At 37.7% G+C, this 18,964-nt stretch overlaps 2 protein-coding genes across 5 annotated transcripts; one reads left to right on the top strand and one right to left on the bottom strand.

Annotated features, from left to right (window-relative positions):
* Window positions 1-1,931: 1,931 nt before the first annotated feature.
* LOC110921605 (cell division control protein 2 homolog A) lies at window positions 1,932-6,242 on the top strand. 4 transcript variants are annotated; one of them, XM_022165952.2, is made up of 9 exons: window positions 1,932-2,059; window positions 2,939-2,978; window positions 3,060-3,244; window positions 3,326-3,446; window positions 3,659-3,832; window positions 3,949-4,112; window positions 5,517-5,604; window positions 5,729-5,782; window positions 5,893-6,242. In XM_022165952.2, the coding sequence occupies exons 2-9, from the start codon at window positions 2,970-2,972 to the stop codon at window positions 5,980-5,982; spliced, it is 885 nt and encodes a 294-aa protein (XP_022021644.1). In that variant the 5' UTR covers window positions 1,932-2,059; window positions 2,939-2,969; the 3' UTR covers window positions 5,983-6,242. The 4 variants fall into 4 exon arrangements, with proteins under 4 accessions (XP_022021644.1, XP_022021645.1, XP_022021646.1 ...); XM_022165953.1 differs by lacking the exon at window positions 1,932-2,059 and adding an exon at window positions 2,092-2,116; XM_022165954.2 differs by lacking the exon at window positions 1,932-2,059 and adding an exon at window positions 2,272-2,372.
* Window positions 6,243-6,973: 731 nt separating this feature from the next.
* Window positions 6,974-10,506, bottom strand: LOC110921185 (FT-interacting protein 3). The gene is made up of 2 exons (XM_022165468.2): window positions 10,305-10,506; window positions 6,974-10,135 (listed from the first exon to the last, which is right to left on the bottom strand). The coding sequence occupies exon 2, from the start codon at window positions 10,091-10,093 to the stop codon at window positions 7,040-7,042; it is 3,054 nt and encodes a 1,017-aa protein (XP_022021160.1). The 5' UTR covers window positions 10,094-10,135; window positions 10,305-10,506; the 3' UTR covers window positions 6,974-7,039.
* Window positions 10,507-18,964: the final 8,458 nt, after the last annotated feature.

Raw genomic sequence — 18,964 nt, 5'->3', positions numbered from 1 at the left:
CCTCGTTCAATACCATACTTCATGAAATTGTCAAGTGTGGGGCTATATGCTAGCCGATCGGCTGACCTGGTCGATCAGCTGGTATGTCCGATTGGTTGGGCTGTTCGTTCGAACAGCCTAACCGTTCAGCCAGCATCCTGACCTGGTCGGCCTGTTCGTCTAGCACTTGGCTGTTCTGATTAATTGACGTTATATTGAGGTAGCTTGACAACGGGCTCTGAATCATGGAACCTTCGTTCTTACTTGTTTCCCCTGCTCGGACAGGAATCACCCAAGTCCGGCCGGTGAACGGTTCGGAACAACGGTTTATCGTTTAACCCGAAGTCGGTGAACCTTGTAGGTAGAATCCGAATCTTAAACCACTCATCCACTAGAATGTCATCATGGTGAGTTGACTCAAGCTCCGTTTCTACCGGTTTGAAGGCATTGAGTGTAAAAGAGTTGAAAGAAAGTTGGAATTCCTTCTTTCAATCCTTCACATCATGTAAATGTCTAGATCCTTGATAGATCTTAGCTTGTTTATGTGGAAATCGGTTAGATCCGAGCTATTCATGGTGGATTAAGGCCAAAACATGATGTTCTTGAAGAACACCATGATGAGATCATCCTAGAATGCTTAGATCTTGATGATTTCACGGTTAGAAATCAAGATTTGAAAGATAGAAAGGTGTAGGAGCATGTTTTGATCAAGAAAGTACAAGATTTTAGGATGAAAACTTATCGAAATTGGAAGAAATCTGAGAAAAGGAGGGGGAGCACGAGATGGTCGGTCAGAGCTTTCCAAAAGTGGAAAGAATGACAATGACAGCCCTATTTATAGGCTCCAAAAGAGGAAAGGGCTGGCCGATCGGCTGACAGCCTGATCGATCAACAGCCTGTTTCGAGTGTTTGGTGCGACGATTTTCGATATTTCGGTTTCGATTAAAGACGATACGAGTACGATAGAGTTTCCTATTCAAATTACCTTCAGTCCCAACTACTATATCTAACATACAATCACCTATATTTCACCCTATCCTTACATTACCATTCGTCGTAATTCGATTTCGATTGCATTGTCTTGAGTTTCGAGTTTCGATTGATTACCACACAAAACATAAAGTAAAAACGCACAGGTAACACATAAGGCACACGCACACGTATAATAACAACCAAAGTTCGCGTAATTCGAGATTCGAGTTCGATGATGGTTGGATCGGTTTGATTACTGATTAGTTAACTTTATCGCATTGTTACTTCCTACCATTCACAGTCGTAAGTCGGTTCGCGTCGATCAAACATTCGATTACTTCGATTCATTCTGATTACAACACTTACTCCACATAATACAAATTAAACATGAAATAGACTAATTATAGTCAAAGAAGTCAAAGTTGACTTGGACTTTGACTTTGACTTTGACATTCGAAAACACGGGGTGTTACACCAATCCATCCCTACTATGATGTCGAAACTACCCAATTGCATGGGCATGAGTTCGATGGGGAATTCGTGTTCGTTGAGATTTAGCGTACAATTATTAAGAACTGAATCAAAGGTTATGGATTTTCCGTTGGCGTCTTTGACGTTAAAATGATTTGATAGCTTAGTTCGTTGGACATTTAAGCAACCACACTCACTTCAATCAAACAACAGATATCATAAAAGAAATTCTTATTTTTGGATCACGAATAGATCCAAGTGTTGTAACATTTACTGGACGAGATGATGTGACTATAATATTCGAGATGTAATTGTATAACGCCGGGTTTCTATTTCTTTTTGACTCGTCTTCTATATTAATATATAGAAGTTTTAGCATTCAAAATTTCAATGTTTGTGCTCATGTTGATGACGTGACATTTTGATTGCATGTGTTCATTTTCATAAATTAAGGTTTGGTTCTTATTTGTGATACATTGATCAAGAGATAAATCTACCAACGTCTAATTTATTTTCATAAAACACTTGATTAATAGAAAATATCCATACACTTTAAAATATCTTCTTCTCCCCCAAAACCAACCTAGTGGGGAATTCTCGTTTTCTTTCACGCAAAACCTTCCGTTGTTCATTTCAGGTACGCTAACTACTCTCTAATCTAGGGCTTCCTTTTCACCATTGATCACACCTTCCAGTTATGGACTATTCCATTAGATTATTATACCTTCAAAACTGCACATATATGAAATTTCCTTCATTAAACTTCGAAAACGATACCAAACGTTGCTCATTCACAACGTACATGTGATGACTGACTTGATTGAAGTGATGTAGATTGTTAAGTTTTGTGAAATTTTCATCGTTAGAAGCGTTGCTGCTGATTTTACTGAGAGATTTAGTTCGAATTGAAGTGTAGTTCGAGTGATGTAGAATGTAGATGGTGAAGTTTTGTATGTTTTGCGATCTTCTCATAGCGTTTCTGTGTTTATTGATTTCGATAAGAGATTTAGTCTGAATTGAGTCTAGATACGAAGATTGCATTGATTAGAGGAAATGTCAATGATATCTACTGAACTGTTTTGAGGTTTGATTAGCTCATTATGTTTGGAGATCAGAGGATTTTGTTACTTTCCGGTACATAGATTTGTTAGCGTTTTAAGCCACAGTTGCTTTTACGTCGAAATGCAAGATCAGTAGGTGTTTTGAACTTAGGTTTGATTGATTATAACTAAAAGAAGCCAGCGCTGTAATCATGTAAAACACTGTTTGATTGAATATACATTGCATTTCATTTCATTTTACTTCAGTACTAATTTCATCGACTTGCATAATTGACAATGTTGTATGAATTAGTTTTTTCATGTCATGATTAAACATACTCGTCTGCTAGATTCGGTTTAGTTGGATGTATTCATTTCATTTCTATTTGTTTAATTAATGCTCTCGTGTACATGTCATTTTGGTTACATTGAAGTTTCTCAAAATTTTTTTATTAATTGGTGCTGTGTGGATGCAGATACAGTCGAGTCCATATCAGTTAACCTTTGATGGACCAGGTATAATACTTTCAAGTTTTTTCTGTAATATATATTATTTATGTTTTTTCAATAGATTGTAATATTTATATAAAACCGTAGTATGAGAAGGTTGAGAAGATTGGTGAAGGAACGTATGGTGTGGTCTACAAGGCTCGTGACAAAGTTACCAATGAAACAATCGCTTTGAAGAAGATTCGTCTGGAGCAAGAAGACGAGGGTGTCCCAAGCACAGCTATTAGAGAAATCTCGCTGTTGAAAGAGATGCAACATGGAAATATTGTCAAGTAAGCTATTTAATTTTAATGTTTTTCCAGTTTACGTTCTACAAGCAGATTATGGATCAAATGGTAACTTTTTGGTGACAGGTTACAGGATGTTGTGCACAGTGACAAACGATTGTATCTGGTTTTCGAGTATCTGGACCTGGATTTGAAGAAGCATATGGACTCATGTCCCGAGTTTTCAAAGGATCCACACCTTGTAAAAGTAACATAAGTTTTTAAATAAAGTGATTACAGCGAATAATAGATTTTATGCTTTAAACATACGCTTCGTCCGGTCCGATCCATTTGACCCGTATTTTCATTTCTTCATTTACCCATCCCATTCATAAGTAAATGTGTCAGAATGGCCACCTCTACTTTGAAGACCAAGAAATTCATTCCATCTCACATTATGTTATGTTCATCAATATGCAGATGTTTCTATATCAGATCCTACGTGGCATTGCTTATTGCCATTCCCATAGAGTTCTCCATAGAGACTTAAAACCTCAAAACCTTTTGATTGATCGCCGTACCAATGCACTAAAGCTCGCAGATTTTGGATTGGCCAGGGCCTTTGGCATTCCTGTCAGGACATTCACACACGAGGTAGTTACTAATTATAATTTATAATAGACTTGTTATTCTGTTATTTATATACACGAGTGTTATAAAATCAACCACCTGAAAATTAAAAGAGCAATTTGACATATGTTCTTTTTTAGGTGGTTACACTGTGGTATAGAGCACCAGAAATTCTTCTTGGATCGCGTCATTATTCTACTCCTGTTGATGTGTGGTCGGTCGGTTGTATATTTGCTGAGATGGTGAACCAACGGCCACTCTTCCCCGGTGAATCTGAGATTGATGAGCTGTTCAAAATTTTCAGGTTTTGTCTCATGAATACTGTGTTTTTATGGGAAATAAGGGGAAATTATGCTTTAGTTTCTTTATTAGTACATATGATATCCATCACTTCTTTCTTGCAAAATGACATTCTAAGTGCTTCTAAATATAACTAGATAGGTAATAGGTTATAATCCTGTGTATTACACGGGTTGAATAAACCCGTGTATTATACTAATAGAATAAAATTTAATGTAACTATTAACATATACAGTCGTCAAGACATGTATTTAAAAGTACATTGACTTGACGGTTATAAATTTTGTTAAGTTAATTTTAAAACATTGTGTATTTCAACTGGGTATTGACTTTGGTTTTTTAATACCACCTATTTTTTTTTATTTTTTTTGAACGGCTAGATCACCCGGTTAGGGCTTTGGCCTTTGATCACCTAGGTCAGGAGTAGGAATCCCGCGGTTGGCATATTATTGCCAGTTTGAACCGGTGCCACAGTTTGCCCCCCGCAAGATTCGACCCTGAGACCTCCCGGGCAGGAACCACCTCCCCCCAAACCAATTGGTTTGCGGATCATTGGCATCACCTATTTTTTTTTTAATTATTTAACATATTGTATTTTTACCATTATTACCATCCAGCCACATTAGATATTGGAAATTTTTAAAAATCACTTAGAAAAACAATAATCATCATTATTCTTTGTTTTTAATATGTTATCCAACATAATTCAAACATGATGAAGGTTTTAAGTAAAGATTAAGTAAAAAATATAAGTTTCTTTAAAAAGTTGATAATTAGTTTCATATTTAATTCATTAGGTTAGTGATATAATAACTGTTTTTAATTAAAAAAATAAGTATCCATAATTAAGTTGGAGGGAGAGGAGGGAAAACCAAAAAGTAGGTGACTCCAATGGATGACCCGTGTCAATGATTGTTTTTTTTTATTGTATAGTATAGATAGATATAGATAATTTTATGCATATTTGCCACTTTGGTTCCATTAAATGAAGTTCAGCATTGTATAATAGTGGTGCCAGTTTCGGTCCATTTTATGTGAATGTGTCACTATGGGTTATGTTTATCTTTAACAGGTCAAACAGATTAAAAAAGCTAGTTTAAAAGGAAACGGGTCATACATGTGGAACAGCCTAAATGTGTAGAAAGTCATCTTATGCATAAAACCTTCCGAATCATTTCATTAATAAAGATAGTTATTTATTGAAATGATATAAATTCTGTAATCATACATGTTAATGATGATAGTATGATACTCTAGTTATATATTGAAGCATTAAATTTTTTTGCTAACAGTGTTTTGGGTCAGCGATCAGTTCAACTCGATCCACATTCATATTGCGACGTCTGTTGCGTATATGATCAGTAAACAAACACCTGTTCTCTTAGTCATATCATTTGTTTAATTATAGAATCATGGGAACTCCAAACGAAGATACATGGCATGGTGTGACTTCACTGCCTGACTTTAAGTCCGCCTTTCCAAAATGGTCATCAAAGGTGATCGACCTTTTTCTTTTATCCCATCAATGAATTAAATCTTTATTGTTCTTTCTCATTTTAAATGATTAAAAAACTTATGGTCATAAAAGAACTGATCTGTGCATCCTTTGCTTTTCTTCAGGACCTGGCAACTATTGTCCCAAATCTCGCAAAACCCGGTCTTGATCTCCTACGTGTAAGTTTAAACTAATTTGCTACCTCAGTTTTCTGTCTTCTTTGACGAACGTGGAACATTTATTCGATATTTCTCCCACTGAATTCAAGTATCAATGCAATTCCTTTCAGAAAATGCTGTGCTTGGATCCCAGTAGAAGAATTACAGCCCGGGCCGCACTGGAACACGAATACTTTAAAGATATCGGGTTTGTGCCATAACTCACGAAACTGAACCCATTTCAAGGTTTTATTATGTGAGATATGTGTGAGTGTGTGACATTTTTAGGTTATGATTTTTTCTTCCGTCTTAGGAAAACCTTAAATGTTAAGGCGCTTTCTTGCTAAGCCATTGTCGAATTGGCTTGTGCGTGTGCCTTATCTCTTATATCTGAAACCCTAAAGTTTCTGATTCTGCAACAGTTTACTTGATGAACAACATATCATGTTTTTTATTTGTCTATGGATCTGTTTGGTGTGCATTTTGCATTTTTTAATTCATTTAGCTTATAATTGAATTTAAATGACAGCATAACAATGTGCATGTGAATTTATATATGCATTTAGATAGAGGAGTCGGTTATAATAAACAACATTAAAATTTTGAGAAGTGTGAGAAACCATAAGGTCGCGACACAATGTGTACCATAGGTGGAGGGGTAAATGCGTCCGACCAAAATATAAGGTTCTGGGCAACTAACCGTTAGATGTGGTAAACGCAATGTGTATTGGGTGTATGCTAGTTCAAAAAGACTTAAGAAAAGTATTTCTGCTATACTAGGTTATAAACCCGTCTATCTATCACACATGTTGAATATAGAAATTTATTAAATAATTAGTAATAAAGATTAGAATACGAAAGGGTAAAATAAGTGAAATAGAAAAAAAATCTTGGACTTAGAGAACCGGTACACGTGGCGGAATCAGTTATATATTTATTAGGTATGGACTTAGAACTGAATTAAAGAAATTTTTTGAATTTGTGACAGTTTAAATTTAAAAACTTGGATTTTTTTTTGGATTTCCATATCATATTTGATACCAAACAATCCACAAATCCATCCCTCATTTACAAACAAGGTCAACATTTTTTCTGCACACTTAAAATCATATACAAATTTACAATTCCCAAATTCATGATTTTTAACAATATAACTGTTCTTAACAATTTCTATAACTCCAACCCCCCCCCCCCCCCCCCCCCCACCCCCAAATGCAAATATGATAATTCAAACAGAAGCAAAGAGAAATCTTGTGAAAAAAACCCGCCTTAGCCGACTCACAACATGATGTCTGCACGCGCTGGAAGCCTTCGAAAGAAGTTAAATGACGCAGAGGGATACCTATTCCGGAACCTTGGATGTCTCATGACATAAAATCCAGTCAGTGCCACGAGCACCTGAAAAGGCGTAGCGTATACCACAAACGCAGCCACAAGACAGAACACCATGAATATAAGTGTAGCACGTGGGTCCCGCCAGCTGAGAAGTCCCTGTAGCCGTTCGCCTTGGCTTGCTATATCGCCAAGCATCGACTGGATTCGACCGGCAAGACTTCGTAACCGGTCATACCGGTGCCGAACAATATCTGGGCTCCGAGATGACGGTAACAAGTCGAATTCCTCGTCCAACTCATCGGGTTGAACTGCATCAGCGTGTGATAATCGGATGTTCATATGAGGAGGGTACTGTGGTCTAAACCAGTAGTTCCAGAGTCCGATAAAGAACATGTAGATAAAAGCCGTTGGCAGAATAAGTTCCGGTAAAGACACGAGCATCACGAGCAGGATATGAACAAGCACGGTTGTAATGGGATTTTTCCATAAACAAACTTCCCGAAACCATTTACTCACCGCCAAAACCCCGCTGAAAACCGAAATTAGCCTGTAGTAATTAGCCTTAGTTCGTCTCATACTCCATAGATGCGATTTTGCATCAGTCATATACTCAACTATTTCTTTCCTTAGCGGCGGTTCGGCTCGACTGAGTCGAGCTGCAACGGTCACAACCGCCTGGTGGCGGAGCATGTCTAGCTGAACCACCGATAAGGGCCTCACGTAATGCATTTTCGGTAGGAGGGGTTTCGAGTACATATACATCATATTCAGCATTGAAGCACTGGAAAAACGTATCGCCAAATGTAGTTCGCCCATTTTCTTAACACCCGACGGGTGAAGAACCAATAACGGGTATGAATGTGTATAAACCCGACCCGTTTCAAGTGTCGAGATTCTGATTCGGATTTTTCCGATTCTCATATCTTGCAAATCGGAGTCTTTCTCGAGCTGAGAGTTATCAAAAACACCGACGCTTAGAACTGTTGCCGGGTCGTAAACTTCCCAAGTGTACTGCTCGTTGAATCTTGGAGCCAAACTGTTAATAACGGTTCTTGTTCGAACCCATTTGTGACCGTATTTAGCGACACAATATGCATCTGTCACTCCCGCACCTTCTCGGGTTTTCATAGGATGTAGAGCACTAGCATTTAAGATACCGAGTTCCAATATCCCGACCGATGGCTTCCACAGCTGTTTTGCTGACGGTCGGAGATCGCTACTGTACTGAGTCGACTCATCGAGCACGTGATACCCACCATCAAGACAAACCCGAAGTTGGAGCCGAGTAGCAAATTTATCGCTCTTCTTCATCTTCTCATCAACATCTTTATCACTCGGGTCTTGAAGCATGACCCATCGGGGAATAATGGGCCGATCGTCGGCCCGTCTATCGACACTATTTAATGGTATAAACACCTTCCCTAATGTCTCTTCTTTATTGGTCCCGATTCGGTCTTCAATAGTAAGTATCAGATGATCTTCAAACGGCTCAGCAGCTACAAACATCAGATCTTCATTCCATAATGCATTTGCATTTCGTGCGGTAACCGGTCTTGTTCTCGATACGTGGTTACTAATCTGTGCTTTCACATATACATTCGGGAATCGGTTTTTTTCAGCCCAAACGAGATCTTGTACCTCAATAACATTAACACGAACGTACCAAAGTCTAGGTGAATGGTAGACTTTTGATCGAGTGTAGCTCGAAATAAGCGAGCTATCGACACTACTCGTTGCTTGGTCTACAAGGAAAGCATCAGGAAAGGCTTCATCGGCTTGTGTCCCGATCCAAACCGCAAGCATGAGTTCACCTTTCGTCTTGTCACCCTTTTCGCTCTCTAGCCGGTACCATTCTGGAGCTAACGGGCTATCGGGTGGGACCCGTTTTGGAACATCGTGAAGATTCACACGAACAATCCCAACAAAGTCGTCTTTGATCACGTCTTTATCTTTAACCACGATGTCTAATATCGTCGTTTGCATTCTTTCTCGAGAGAACGCGAAAACCGTGTTCCATTCCGGGCTAGATGTTTTTGAAAAGTGTGGTGTGATTCCTTTATAGTTCCCGACCCGCACTTCAACATACGGGTCGAGACTTCCTGTGAGGTCCATACGCGGGAGGTCTTGTGCTTTCACGACCCTAACGAATAGGTACTGCATCGGTTCAACAAGGTCATGAGTGCTGGCCCGTTGATTTCGACCGCTCACAACCCGACCCCGGATCACCTGACCACCTCCAAGATTCGGGCTTGTTTCTTTGATAGCATACTCCATAGGTTGTGATGAAGATCCGGAGTACATCCGGACAATATTTGGTTGACTTCGATATTGACTTTGACTTTGACTTTGAACTCGGTTTCTCATGTTCTCAACTTCATATGCAGGCGGTTGTTGCGGGCCTTGTGGTGGGTTCATAGCCGCCACATACGGCTGCTGTGGAGGAAACTGAGGCTGCTGGACAAAGTTCGAGTTTGGCAAATGATGAAACGTTTTTCGAGAATCTTTCGACTTTTTTCGACTACGGGAAGAATTCATTTGAGGAAATGCATCTGAGGAAGGAGTATCCATCCTCGGAAATGGATCCGAGGATCCAACTATCGGGTTATCCGTGATGAACACTTTAAGGCCCAACTCGCCTTTCACATGTGAAAAAATGCTTCGTTTCTCCAACGGGTAATGAAAAACAACAGCATCCGAGTACACGACAAACGATGTTCCATTGATATGAACCTTACCCATGAACGACTTCGAGTCATTCCCTTCAGTTCTGTTGTACACAAACGCGTCAAGCGTAAGGTTCGACAGGTTATTCGGGTCAGAAATATTGAAATAAAAAGTTTCATTCCAATACGGGTTGAGATCCTTTTCTTTGACAGTGGTTCGGAACTTTTGGCGATCAAACTGAAGCTCGACAAACGGGCTAGCCGAACCCTGCCCGTCTTTCGCCATAAGCCCATGGGCGCTATGGACCTCAACTCCTAGCTTTAGGTTGCTCATTTACACACAGTTTGCAGTTGTTCTTGAATAGATATTTCACACCTATGAACAATAATTATGCAACAGAAAGTCAAAACCAAAATCTGATTGTTAAAATGGGAGCTCAATGATTACAAGTCAACCATTGAAGCCCAAAAGGCCTAAGCATAATGATCAAAACAAAAGGTCAAAAACAAACATTAAAAGTGGATTGAAAGAATGAAACAATTACCTTTTGATATGCTGTCAAGCTTAGAAATGGAAGAAGTGTTGTTTTGTTTTTAAATTTGGCTGATTTAGATTATCAGAGCATGATGCATGATGCATTGCAATCAAACTGGTTGTATAAACTATAAAGATAAAATATCAAGAAGAAGACGAAATAGTGGTTTAATTCGTCAATGGGTGAAATTTCTGAGAATATTAATGGAAGTTGGAGAAGACGAGTATGGTCTGCGCCTTGGTTTGAAAATAATAATATTCAGTTTACTTTTTATTTTCTTATTTTTATGTAACAACTTTATTTCACGTATGATTGATGAAGTATTTTGTTTATAAAAAAAAAATTTATACGTTTATATTTAAGTTTACATATATTTGTGAATAAATTTTTTATATATGTGTAAATTTGTTGTATTTAGATATATGTAAAGAAATTATTAAGATTGATTTTAAAATGAGAGATGAATTAGTTAAAGAATAAATTCTATTTTTAATGTTGTGTTTTATTATATTGAGGGTTGTATTTAAAAAAAATGATTTTGATTGGTTTTTCCATTAGTTCTCACGGTTCTCGTAATATTTAACGTTTTCTAAAGAGAACCCTCCCCTACAATATATATAAGTTAACTATTTTGTGATTTTCTTTGATGTATAACTTAAGAGATAGTTTTTTAAATGTATAGATAATTATTTAAGAGATATTAGATTTAAATAATCTCAACTTTCATCGATTGGCCAATAACACTCCCGACTTTCGATTTGTACACTAGCACTCCCAACTTTCAACCTGTTTGTCGATGACATTCCCTGACTAACAGAACCCTAACACAGTTAGTTGATATTAGCTGCCATATCAGTTGCCACGTCAACAAAAATGACTACATCAGCAAAAACTAACTGGGTTAGGGTTTAGTTAGTTAGGGAGTGTAATTGGCCAATAAGTTGAAAGTTGGGAGTGCTGTGTACAAATTTAAAGTTGGGAGTATTATCGGCTAATTGGTGAAAGTTGGAGTTATTTAAATCCAATATCTTATTATTTAAAGATAATAAATTGATGAGAACATCAAAATTTGAAAAATGATATATATTTTGGTTTTATTTGATAAATAAAGGAAGTTTGCTTGACATGGTTAAAATGTATTGCTATTTTTTTTAGCATTCCTTCAAATCAATGCAATGTTGGTTATTAAGTACACAATTATAAAACAATAGATATATACAAATAATTCATGTATCTACTTCATTTTAACACTAATGTATCAATTGGTAGTTTTTTTTTTTTTTTTTCTTTTCTAATAACCAACGTTCTACTCTCCGGAATAGAATAAATGAGTTAATGAAATGGACAAATGAATGAAATGCATAATTACATTTCATGGACTTGTTTGTTTATCATGTTAGAATGGAATGAATTATTACTTTATGTTTTTTGGTAGGCAAGAAAAAAATAGGGAATAAAATCGGCGATGGGTGATGGTTGTGAGTGGTGGCGGTGGTCGATGGTAGTAGTGGGTGGCGGCGGTGGTGGCGGCAGGTGATGCCGGCGGCAGTGGGCGGCGACGACGACGCTGGTGTTTGGTGGCAGCGGTGTTCGGTGGTGCCGTGGTGGTGGTGATGGACGGTGGTGATGCTGTTGTTCGGTGGTCGTTAGAAAATTTCGAAGTCCTCTCTATTCTCAAAAAGTCAATCACTATGGAGCCATACAATAAGTTTTATTCCCTTTCATGACAATGACAACCTAAGAATATTAAACCTAATATAGTTATTTAAAAATTGTAAATGTTCAACTTGTAAAGTCAAATTCTTAGTTGGATTTTATTTAGTTTCACATTTTATAAAAACAATTAGCTAATTTTATTTGGCATTTTTTTCTTTTAGGCGGTATTAGCTCAAACTGTGAAACAAGTTTTTTTTTGGTGACTAACATGATTCATAAAAATTATTATATGTTATAGAGGGTCAAGTTATTCTACAAAGGCTTTTAATTGTAAGAAGTGTAAGAAGGATTTATAGAGTGACAAGTGTCCAATAACCTAAAACTAAACCCATTACATCACCACCAAAAACCTAAACACCCACCCCCACCCCACCCCACCACCACCCAAAAACCTAACCCCCCCCCCCCCCCCGCGGCAAAAAAAACAAAAAAAAAAACTATACCTCACCAAAAAACCCCCCAAAAAACCTAACCCCCCACCCCCCAAAAACCTAAAAAAACCTAACCCCCCCACCCCCCACCCCCCCGGCAAAAAAAACAAAAAAAACTATACCTCACCAAAAAAACCCCCAAAAAACCTAACCCCCCACCCCTCAAAAACCTAAAAAAACCTAACCCCCCACCCCCCAAAAACCTAAAAAAAACCTAACCCCCACCCCCCAAAAACCTTAAAAAAACCTAACCCCCCCCCCCCCCCAAAAAAAAAAAAAAAAAACCTAAAAAAAACTAAACACCCACCCCCACCACCACCCAAAAACCTAAACCCCCACCCCCTCGGCAAAAAAAAAAATTTTTTTTTTTTTGGTGGGTGATGTGGGGGGGGGGGTTAGGTTTTTGGTGGTGGTGGATGTTTAAGGTTTTTTTTTTTTTTTTTTTTTTTTTGTAGTGAGGTTTTTTTGTGTAGTGGGGTTTTTTAGGTTATTGGACACTTGTCACTCTATAAATCCTTCTTACACTTCTTACAATTAGGATCCTTTGTATTTGATCCTAATAGAATTAACAAGTAAAATCGCTTGCGAGTTAAAAAACATATGCAACTTGTAAAGAATTCAAATCCTATTATCTCTCTAAATTAGTGCAAACCAGTTATATCTTTCCTGAGTGTATTTAAGCTCAAGGTTAAATTAAAGTTCATTCAATAAACAAGCTTGTAATCAAGTTTGGTTCGACTTGTAAATTTAAACGAGCATACTTGATGACACATGTAATTATATTTATAAATATATAAAATAACAAAAATAATAAATGAGCTGATCTTGAACTTGTAACATTTCTCATGACCAAATTCAAACTTTAGACATAAGATTTAAAATGTGTTAAGATCGAGTTGCCAATGAGCTATAGCTTAACTGACATTGGAGGGGAATTGAATATTTGAGTGTGCCCTCAAGTTTGAATCCGATCGCTGCTTTGTTGGGCGGAAGTCGGTGATAAACAACTAATTGGTCCAGAATTGGTCCAAGAGACTACAAACAAGATCTTTTAAATCCGAGACCGTATCAAGGGGCTCGAGACAGACAAAAGAGCTACGCGGATAAACGACTCAAACCATTAACCTTCGAGGTCGGAGACAAGGTTTAGTTGAAAGTCTCGTCTTGGAAGGGCGTAATTAGATTCGGAAAGCGTGGGAAGTTGAACCCATGATACATAAGGCCTTTTGAAATCTTGGCAAATGTTGATATCGTTGCCTACAAACTGAAATTGTCGGAGGAACTCAATAGTGTACATGACACATTTCATGTGTCAAATCTTAAGAATAGTCCTACTCAAGAAACCGTGATCATCCCGACGGATGAGATTCCTATCGACGACAAACTCCAATACACGGAAGAAGCTGTTGAGGTTATGGACTGGAAGGTCCAAAATACTAGGAGACGTCGTGTCAAGTTGGTCAAAGTTCGTTGGAACTCACGTCATGGGCATGAGTACACATGGGAACGTGAAGACCAAATCAAGACCAAGTGCCCACATTTGTTCAAAGACTCCCCTGCAACCAGTAACTCAACGTGAATTTCGGGACGAAATTCTTTTGATGGAGGGAGTATGTGACAATCGGCAAAATTTCATGGTAATTCCGTACAACTTAATCACTATTATTATATTTAAATTTGCGTATATTAGACTTGATTGTGAATGATTGAGTCATACAAAGTCTAGCAATATTAGGACATATTAAAATATTACAATTTATATTGCCGTTTTTGCCATGTCGCGAAACCAAACAACTATGTCCTAATACGTTGGTAAACAATGTGAACACACTACTGATGCGAACACACTATCCACGCCAGGAGTTCCGGTACTCCCTGAAACAACTATCTAATGATCCGATGAAAAAACACTGCTTTTTGTATTTTCAGTCCATTGCGTTTTAGAAACAACACATTTTATTGTGTTTTTAGGGCATTGTGTTTTAGGTAAAACACACTTTATGTGTTTTTAGTCCATTGCGTTTTAGAAAAAAAAAAAAAAACACTTTCTTTTGTGTTTTAGTATATGGATGTCAGAAAGAATAAGTAAGCTCATGAACTTACTTATATATTTTGTCAAGACTACTAAAAATAAAAAGTAGAAAAATCTAACACTATAAAAAAAAACTTTAGTTTAAATCTAGCACTATAAAAAAACTTTAGTTTGTATTTGATCAGTTAAACTTCCTGTGTTCATGCAATGAAAATAAAAGTAATAATCCCTAGTAAACGTTATTGGTTATTGTGAGTTTCACTTTTGAATATTCCCTCTGTCAGCCTAACCTTTCATATATTTTTCCTCCACCGGTCATCCATTAAAAATACTTTAGGAACTTGGACTGTAATAATCCCTAGTAGACGTCATTGGCCATTGATAGTCCCACTTTTGAATATTGCCCTACCAGTCCAACCTTTCACATCTTTTTCCTCCACTGGTCCTCCGTTCCGTTAAGTTTTTTTTTTTCTTTTTTTTTCTGGATTACAAACAGATGTTTTAGGGCTTTTGATTAGAACAATGATACGGGTCGATTGATGTAAAGCTTACCTCGAAACAATGCTCCAAACGATGAAATCAGTGCTTTAATTTGGGTGTTTAAACTTCCAATTAACAAAAATCTAGTCGTTTGAAGCACCGTTTCGAGGTAAGTTTTATATCAATCGACTCATATCCTCGTTCTGATCGAAAGCCCTAAAACATCTGTTTATAACTAAAAAAAAAAAAGTTAACTCCGTTAAGTTTTTTTTTTAACGGGGGACTGGTGGAGAAAAAATATGTGAAATGTTGAACTCGTAGGGAGAATATTCAAAACTGATACTGCGAATGACCAATGACGTCTATTAGGGATTATTACAGACCAATTTTCCAAAATAAAAATTAAAACAAAAACCATTTGATTGCTAATAGTATGCTGTAGCCATCAAATCCCCCTTCTATACTTCATGAATTGCGACTCAAACTAGGGGTGAGCATAAAACCGAATTAACCGAAAACCAAAATAACCGAAGGGTCGGTTATTTATATTTTTGATAACCGAAGGGTTGGTTATTTATATTTTTGATAACCGAATGTTGCGGTTCGATTATGGTTATTATTAGGGTGTCCGAGGTGGAAGCGGGGAATGTTTCGGGGAAGGCTTTTGCCGCACGCGTATTGTGCCGCCATGCGGTAAAGAGTGTGCATGGAGGAGAATTGCGGTGAACATATGCCGCATGCGGTAAAGATGAAGGAGAGGGGTAAGTGGTGGGCCCAGTATCTTCTCAACCAATCATGTTTTTTTTTTAAATGGTTTGGGGGAAACCACCTCCTATGTTTTTTGGGCAAAAGGGGAGAATGAGAGGGGAAATGTCATGACATATTATGATTGGGTGGGTGAAATTTCCCCCCAACTCATGAGGGGTGCACCCCTTACACCCTTAGTTTCATAACCGCAAATAACCGAACCGAACCGAATGTTTTAAACATGGTCGAATCCATAAGACCATAGGTTTTTAAGTTAGTGTTTACCCATAGCTCAATCCATACGTTTTTTTGGTGAAGTGTTCAAGTCTTTTAACCATGGCCCAACCTCATTGAATTTAAAGCTCTAGCCACTTTATGTTTGTATGTATACTTTCACAGAACACGTGTTACTTTTGTTTTTGGAATTCAATATGCATGTGGAAGTGAAATATAATTGATAATTCTAAAAGCTTTAACTATGCATATTTATTTTTTGCGCAATTCTACAAGCTTTAACTATGTATATTTATTTTTTGCGCATGAATTTTGCATAACCCACACATTTAAAGCCTAACTTTAGAAACGATAAAATAACCGACCTATAACCGAACCGAAACTGCATTAACCGTAAATAACTGATTAACGGAACCGCATTAACCGAAACCAAACGATTATGATTTTTTGATAACTGAAGTGTGCAGTTATGGTTTCAGTTATAGGCAATAACCGAACCGAAGCGCACCATGCTGACCCCTAACTCAAACCCTTCCTCGTTCTTTCTTTCTTTCTTGTGATGGCCCATTAAATCTCTTTAGCCCAAGGCCCGTTATTTTTTTTCTTTGTTGAACGGCCCATTCATATCCTTCTAGTTTTTTTAACTTGTGTTTGCTGTATGTAATTTCACATTTCACAAACTATTAAAGTTGGAACTGAAATCCGCCTCAGATACTCATTTATGACTTCCTTATGTTTTATGTCAACTAGTGTTTTATAATGACGCGCGTTGCGCGAAAGGCATTGGTGTTTTTGACCGTGGGGTATGATGAGGCGGGGGTTTAGGGTATGGGCTGACACGTGGACTTCGAGCCCTCCCGTTGGTGAGTGACGTGTTGGGTCGGTATGGCGGGGCGTAGCTAGCCCGCGTGGGTTGGCCAGTTTTTTAAAAAATAAAAAAGAAACCTAAAATTAAAAAATACACACAAAATTAAAAAAAAGCCTAAAATTATTATTAAAAGTTCCTAAAAATTAAAAAATTCTAAAAAAAAGGATTACTAAATTAAAAAAAACCCTAAAGCGTTTGGTAGATTTCGAACAGCGCGATCTTGTCAAACGGCTTCCGCTCCTTGCCCCGGAACTCGATGTTGGCCACCGCCACCCGGTTTTCGTGACTTATATCACCTCCCAGAACGCTATCGTAGTAGGCTTTAAAACGGTCGAGCTTCGGTTGTAGCTCGCGCCACTTGTGTTGGCACGAGTTTAAATTGTGCCGGTAGCTAACGAAAGCTTCCGGCCAGTAACGGGTCTCACCGGGTTGGCGGCCCTTCATCGCGTTGTGCTGGTATCAAGTGTGGGTAGCGGGTTCGGGTAGGTGGAGTGAAGGGTTGGGGTAGCGATGTGGACAAGCGGTGAGGTTGGGGGGTTTTATAGTGACTTGGGTGAACCGTTTGGCTTGGCCAAACAGTTATTTTTTAAAATTTAAACCTAACCGCTATGGTCTAGCCAACCCAGCCAATGAGAGCCGGCCACGGAGAACCGCTAGGCATGCCCAACGCCCGGGCTAAAACTCCCGCCCAAGGGGCCACGCCGAAACCCAAGCCCACCCGGGGTGGTAACTTGGGCATTTGTACCCCACCCACGCCCTAACCCTCGCCCCATACCCAATAGTCTAATAAATAAGTATAAGGTATTGCACAATATAAAAAAAGTCTCATAATAAAGAATTAAAAAAATCACAAATCACTAAAAATCTCATAATAAAAAATTAAAAAAATCACAAATCACTGTTTATTCTGTTTTAATTTTATCATATACTAATTCTCTTCATATCCTTTTTTTATTATTAATATATTATATTCCATTCCAATCACCAGGGAAAATTACATAAGGATAGCAGGTAGACGAGCAACAAACTGCGCCGCTATCCCTTTCTGAATAGAAAACCCTAATCTACTAAAAACAAAGCCTCGCCCCTGAGGGGTCGAAAAGTTGCTGTGCACCACACGCTGAACTCTAGCCAAGAACCGAACCGCCTCCGGCGCCAATGAGCCGAACGTGTCAAACGCTAGAGGGACAAAGGCATGCTGATTATCCTCATAAGCTTTCGCGTGCTTTTCCACATTCTTTGACTCCGCTTTCAGTACCGCTTGGTGCTTGTCCAGCCACAAACCCATTTTCCCGAAACCTGGCTAGGGGGATACACCTATGAGATCGACACAAGCATGTTTCCAACCCTCAAACAAAAAGCATATTCATATCCTTTAGTTTTTTTTTTTTTTTAAACGGGAGCTAATCCCAACGTGAACACATAAAAACAGTTGCAAGATCGACATTAAATTTACACATCATATCGTGTAATTCTTTCTAACACAAATCAATCATTACATGAGGTCTCATTTAAGAGAGTAAATTGGTATTTTAGTCTTTTGAGGTTTGAGGTTTATCTTAAATTGTCACTTTAGTCCAAATAATTTTTTTTTCTTTTCTGGATCTCTGACTTTTTTCATTTTTCATCATTTTGACCACATTGCCTAACTTAGTTTAAAAATCTAGTTATAACCAAGGGTATTTTTGGCATTAACAAAAAAAGGTATCTAAATTGCCATTTTAGTCCAAAACCATTTTTATATATTTTTTTCTTTTTATCATATATATATATATATATATATATATATATATATATATATATATATATATATATATAGGATAATGCTTGGTGAAAAACCCCACTTTCTTAAGAAACTTAGCAAACTGTATTTGTGGCTATTATGTTGCCACGTTGGATCTGATTACATGAGATTCAATTTTAAATGAAGGTTATATTAGTAATTTTCTTTACCCCCCTTAGAATTATGAGATGACATCTTCATTAATTGCCCATCAGTTCGTACTCTCACAATCCCCCATATTTATTTTTAATATTTCCCTTTTGCCTTTTATATCTTCTACATCTCTCATAATAGAATCTTCAATCTTCATACTTACACCACAGTAGCAAGCATCTCCATTAATATCAATGGAGACAAATCCACCAAACTCTGAATTAA

The sequence above is a fragment of the Helianthus annuus genome, chromosome 17 (assembly GCF_002127325.2).
Source record: "Helianthus annuus cultivar XRQ/B chromosome 17, HanXRQr2.0-SUNRISE, whole genome shotgun sequence".
Classification (NCBI taxonomy): Eukaryota; Viridiplantae; Streptophyta; class Magnoliopsida; order Asterales; family Asteraceae; genus Helianthus; species Helianthus annuus.
Note: the sequence above shows the minus strand (reverse complement) of the source record. Positions and strands in the feature narration are given on the sequence as shown.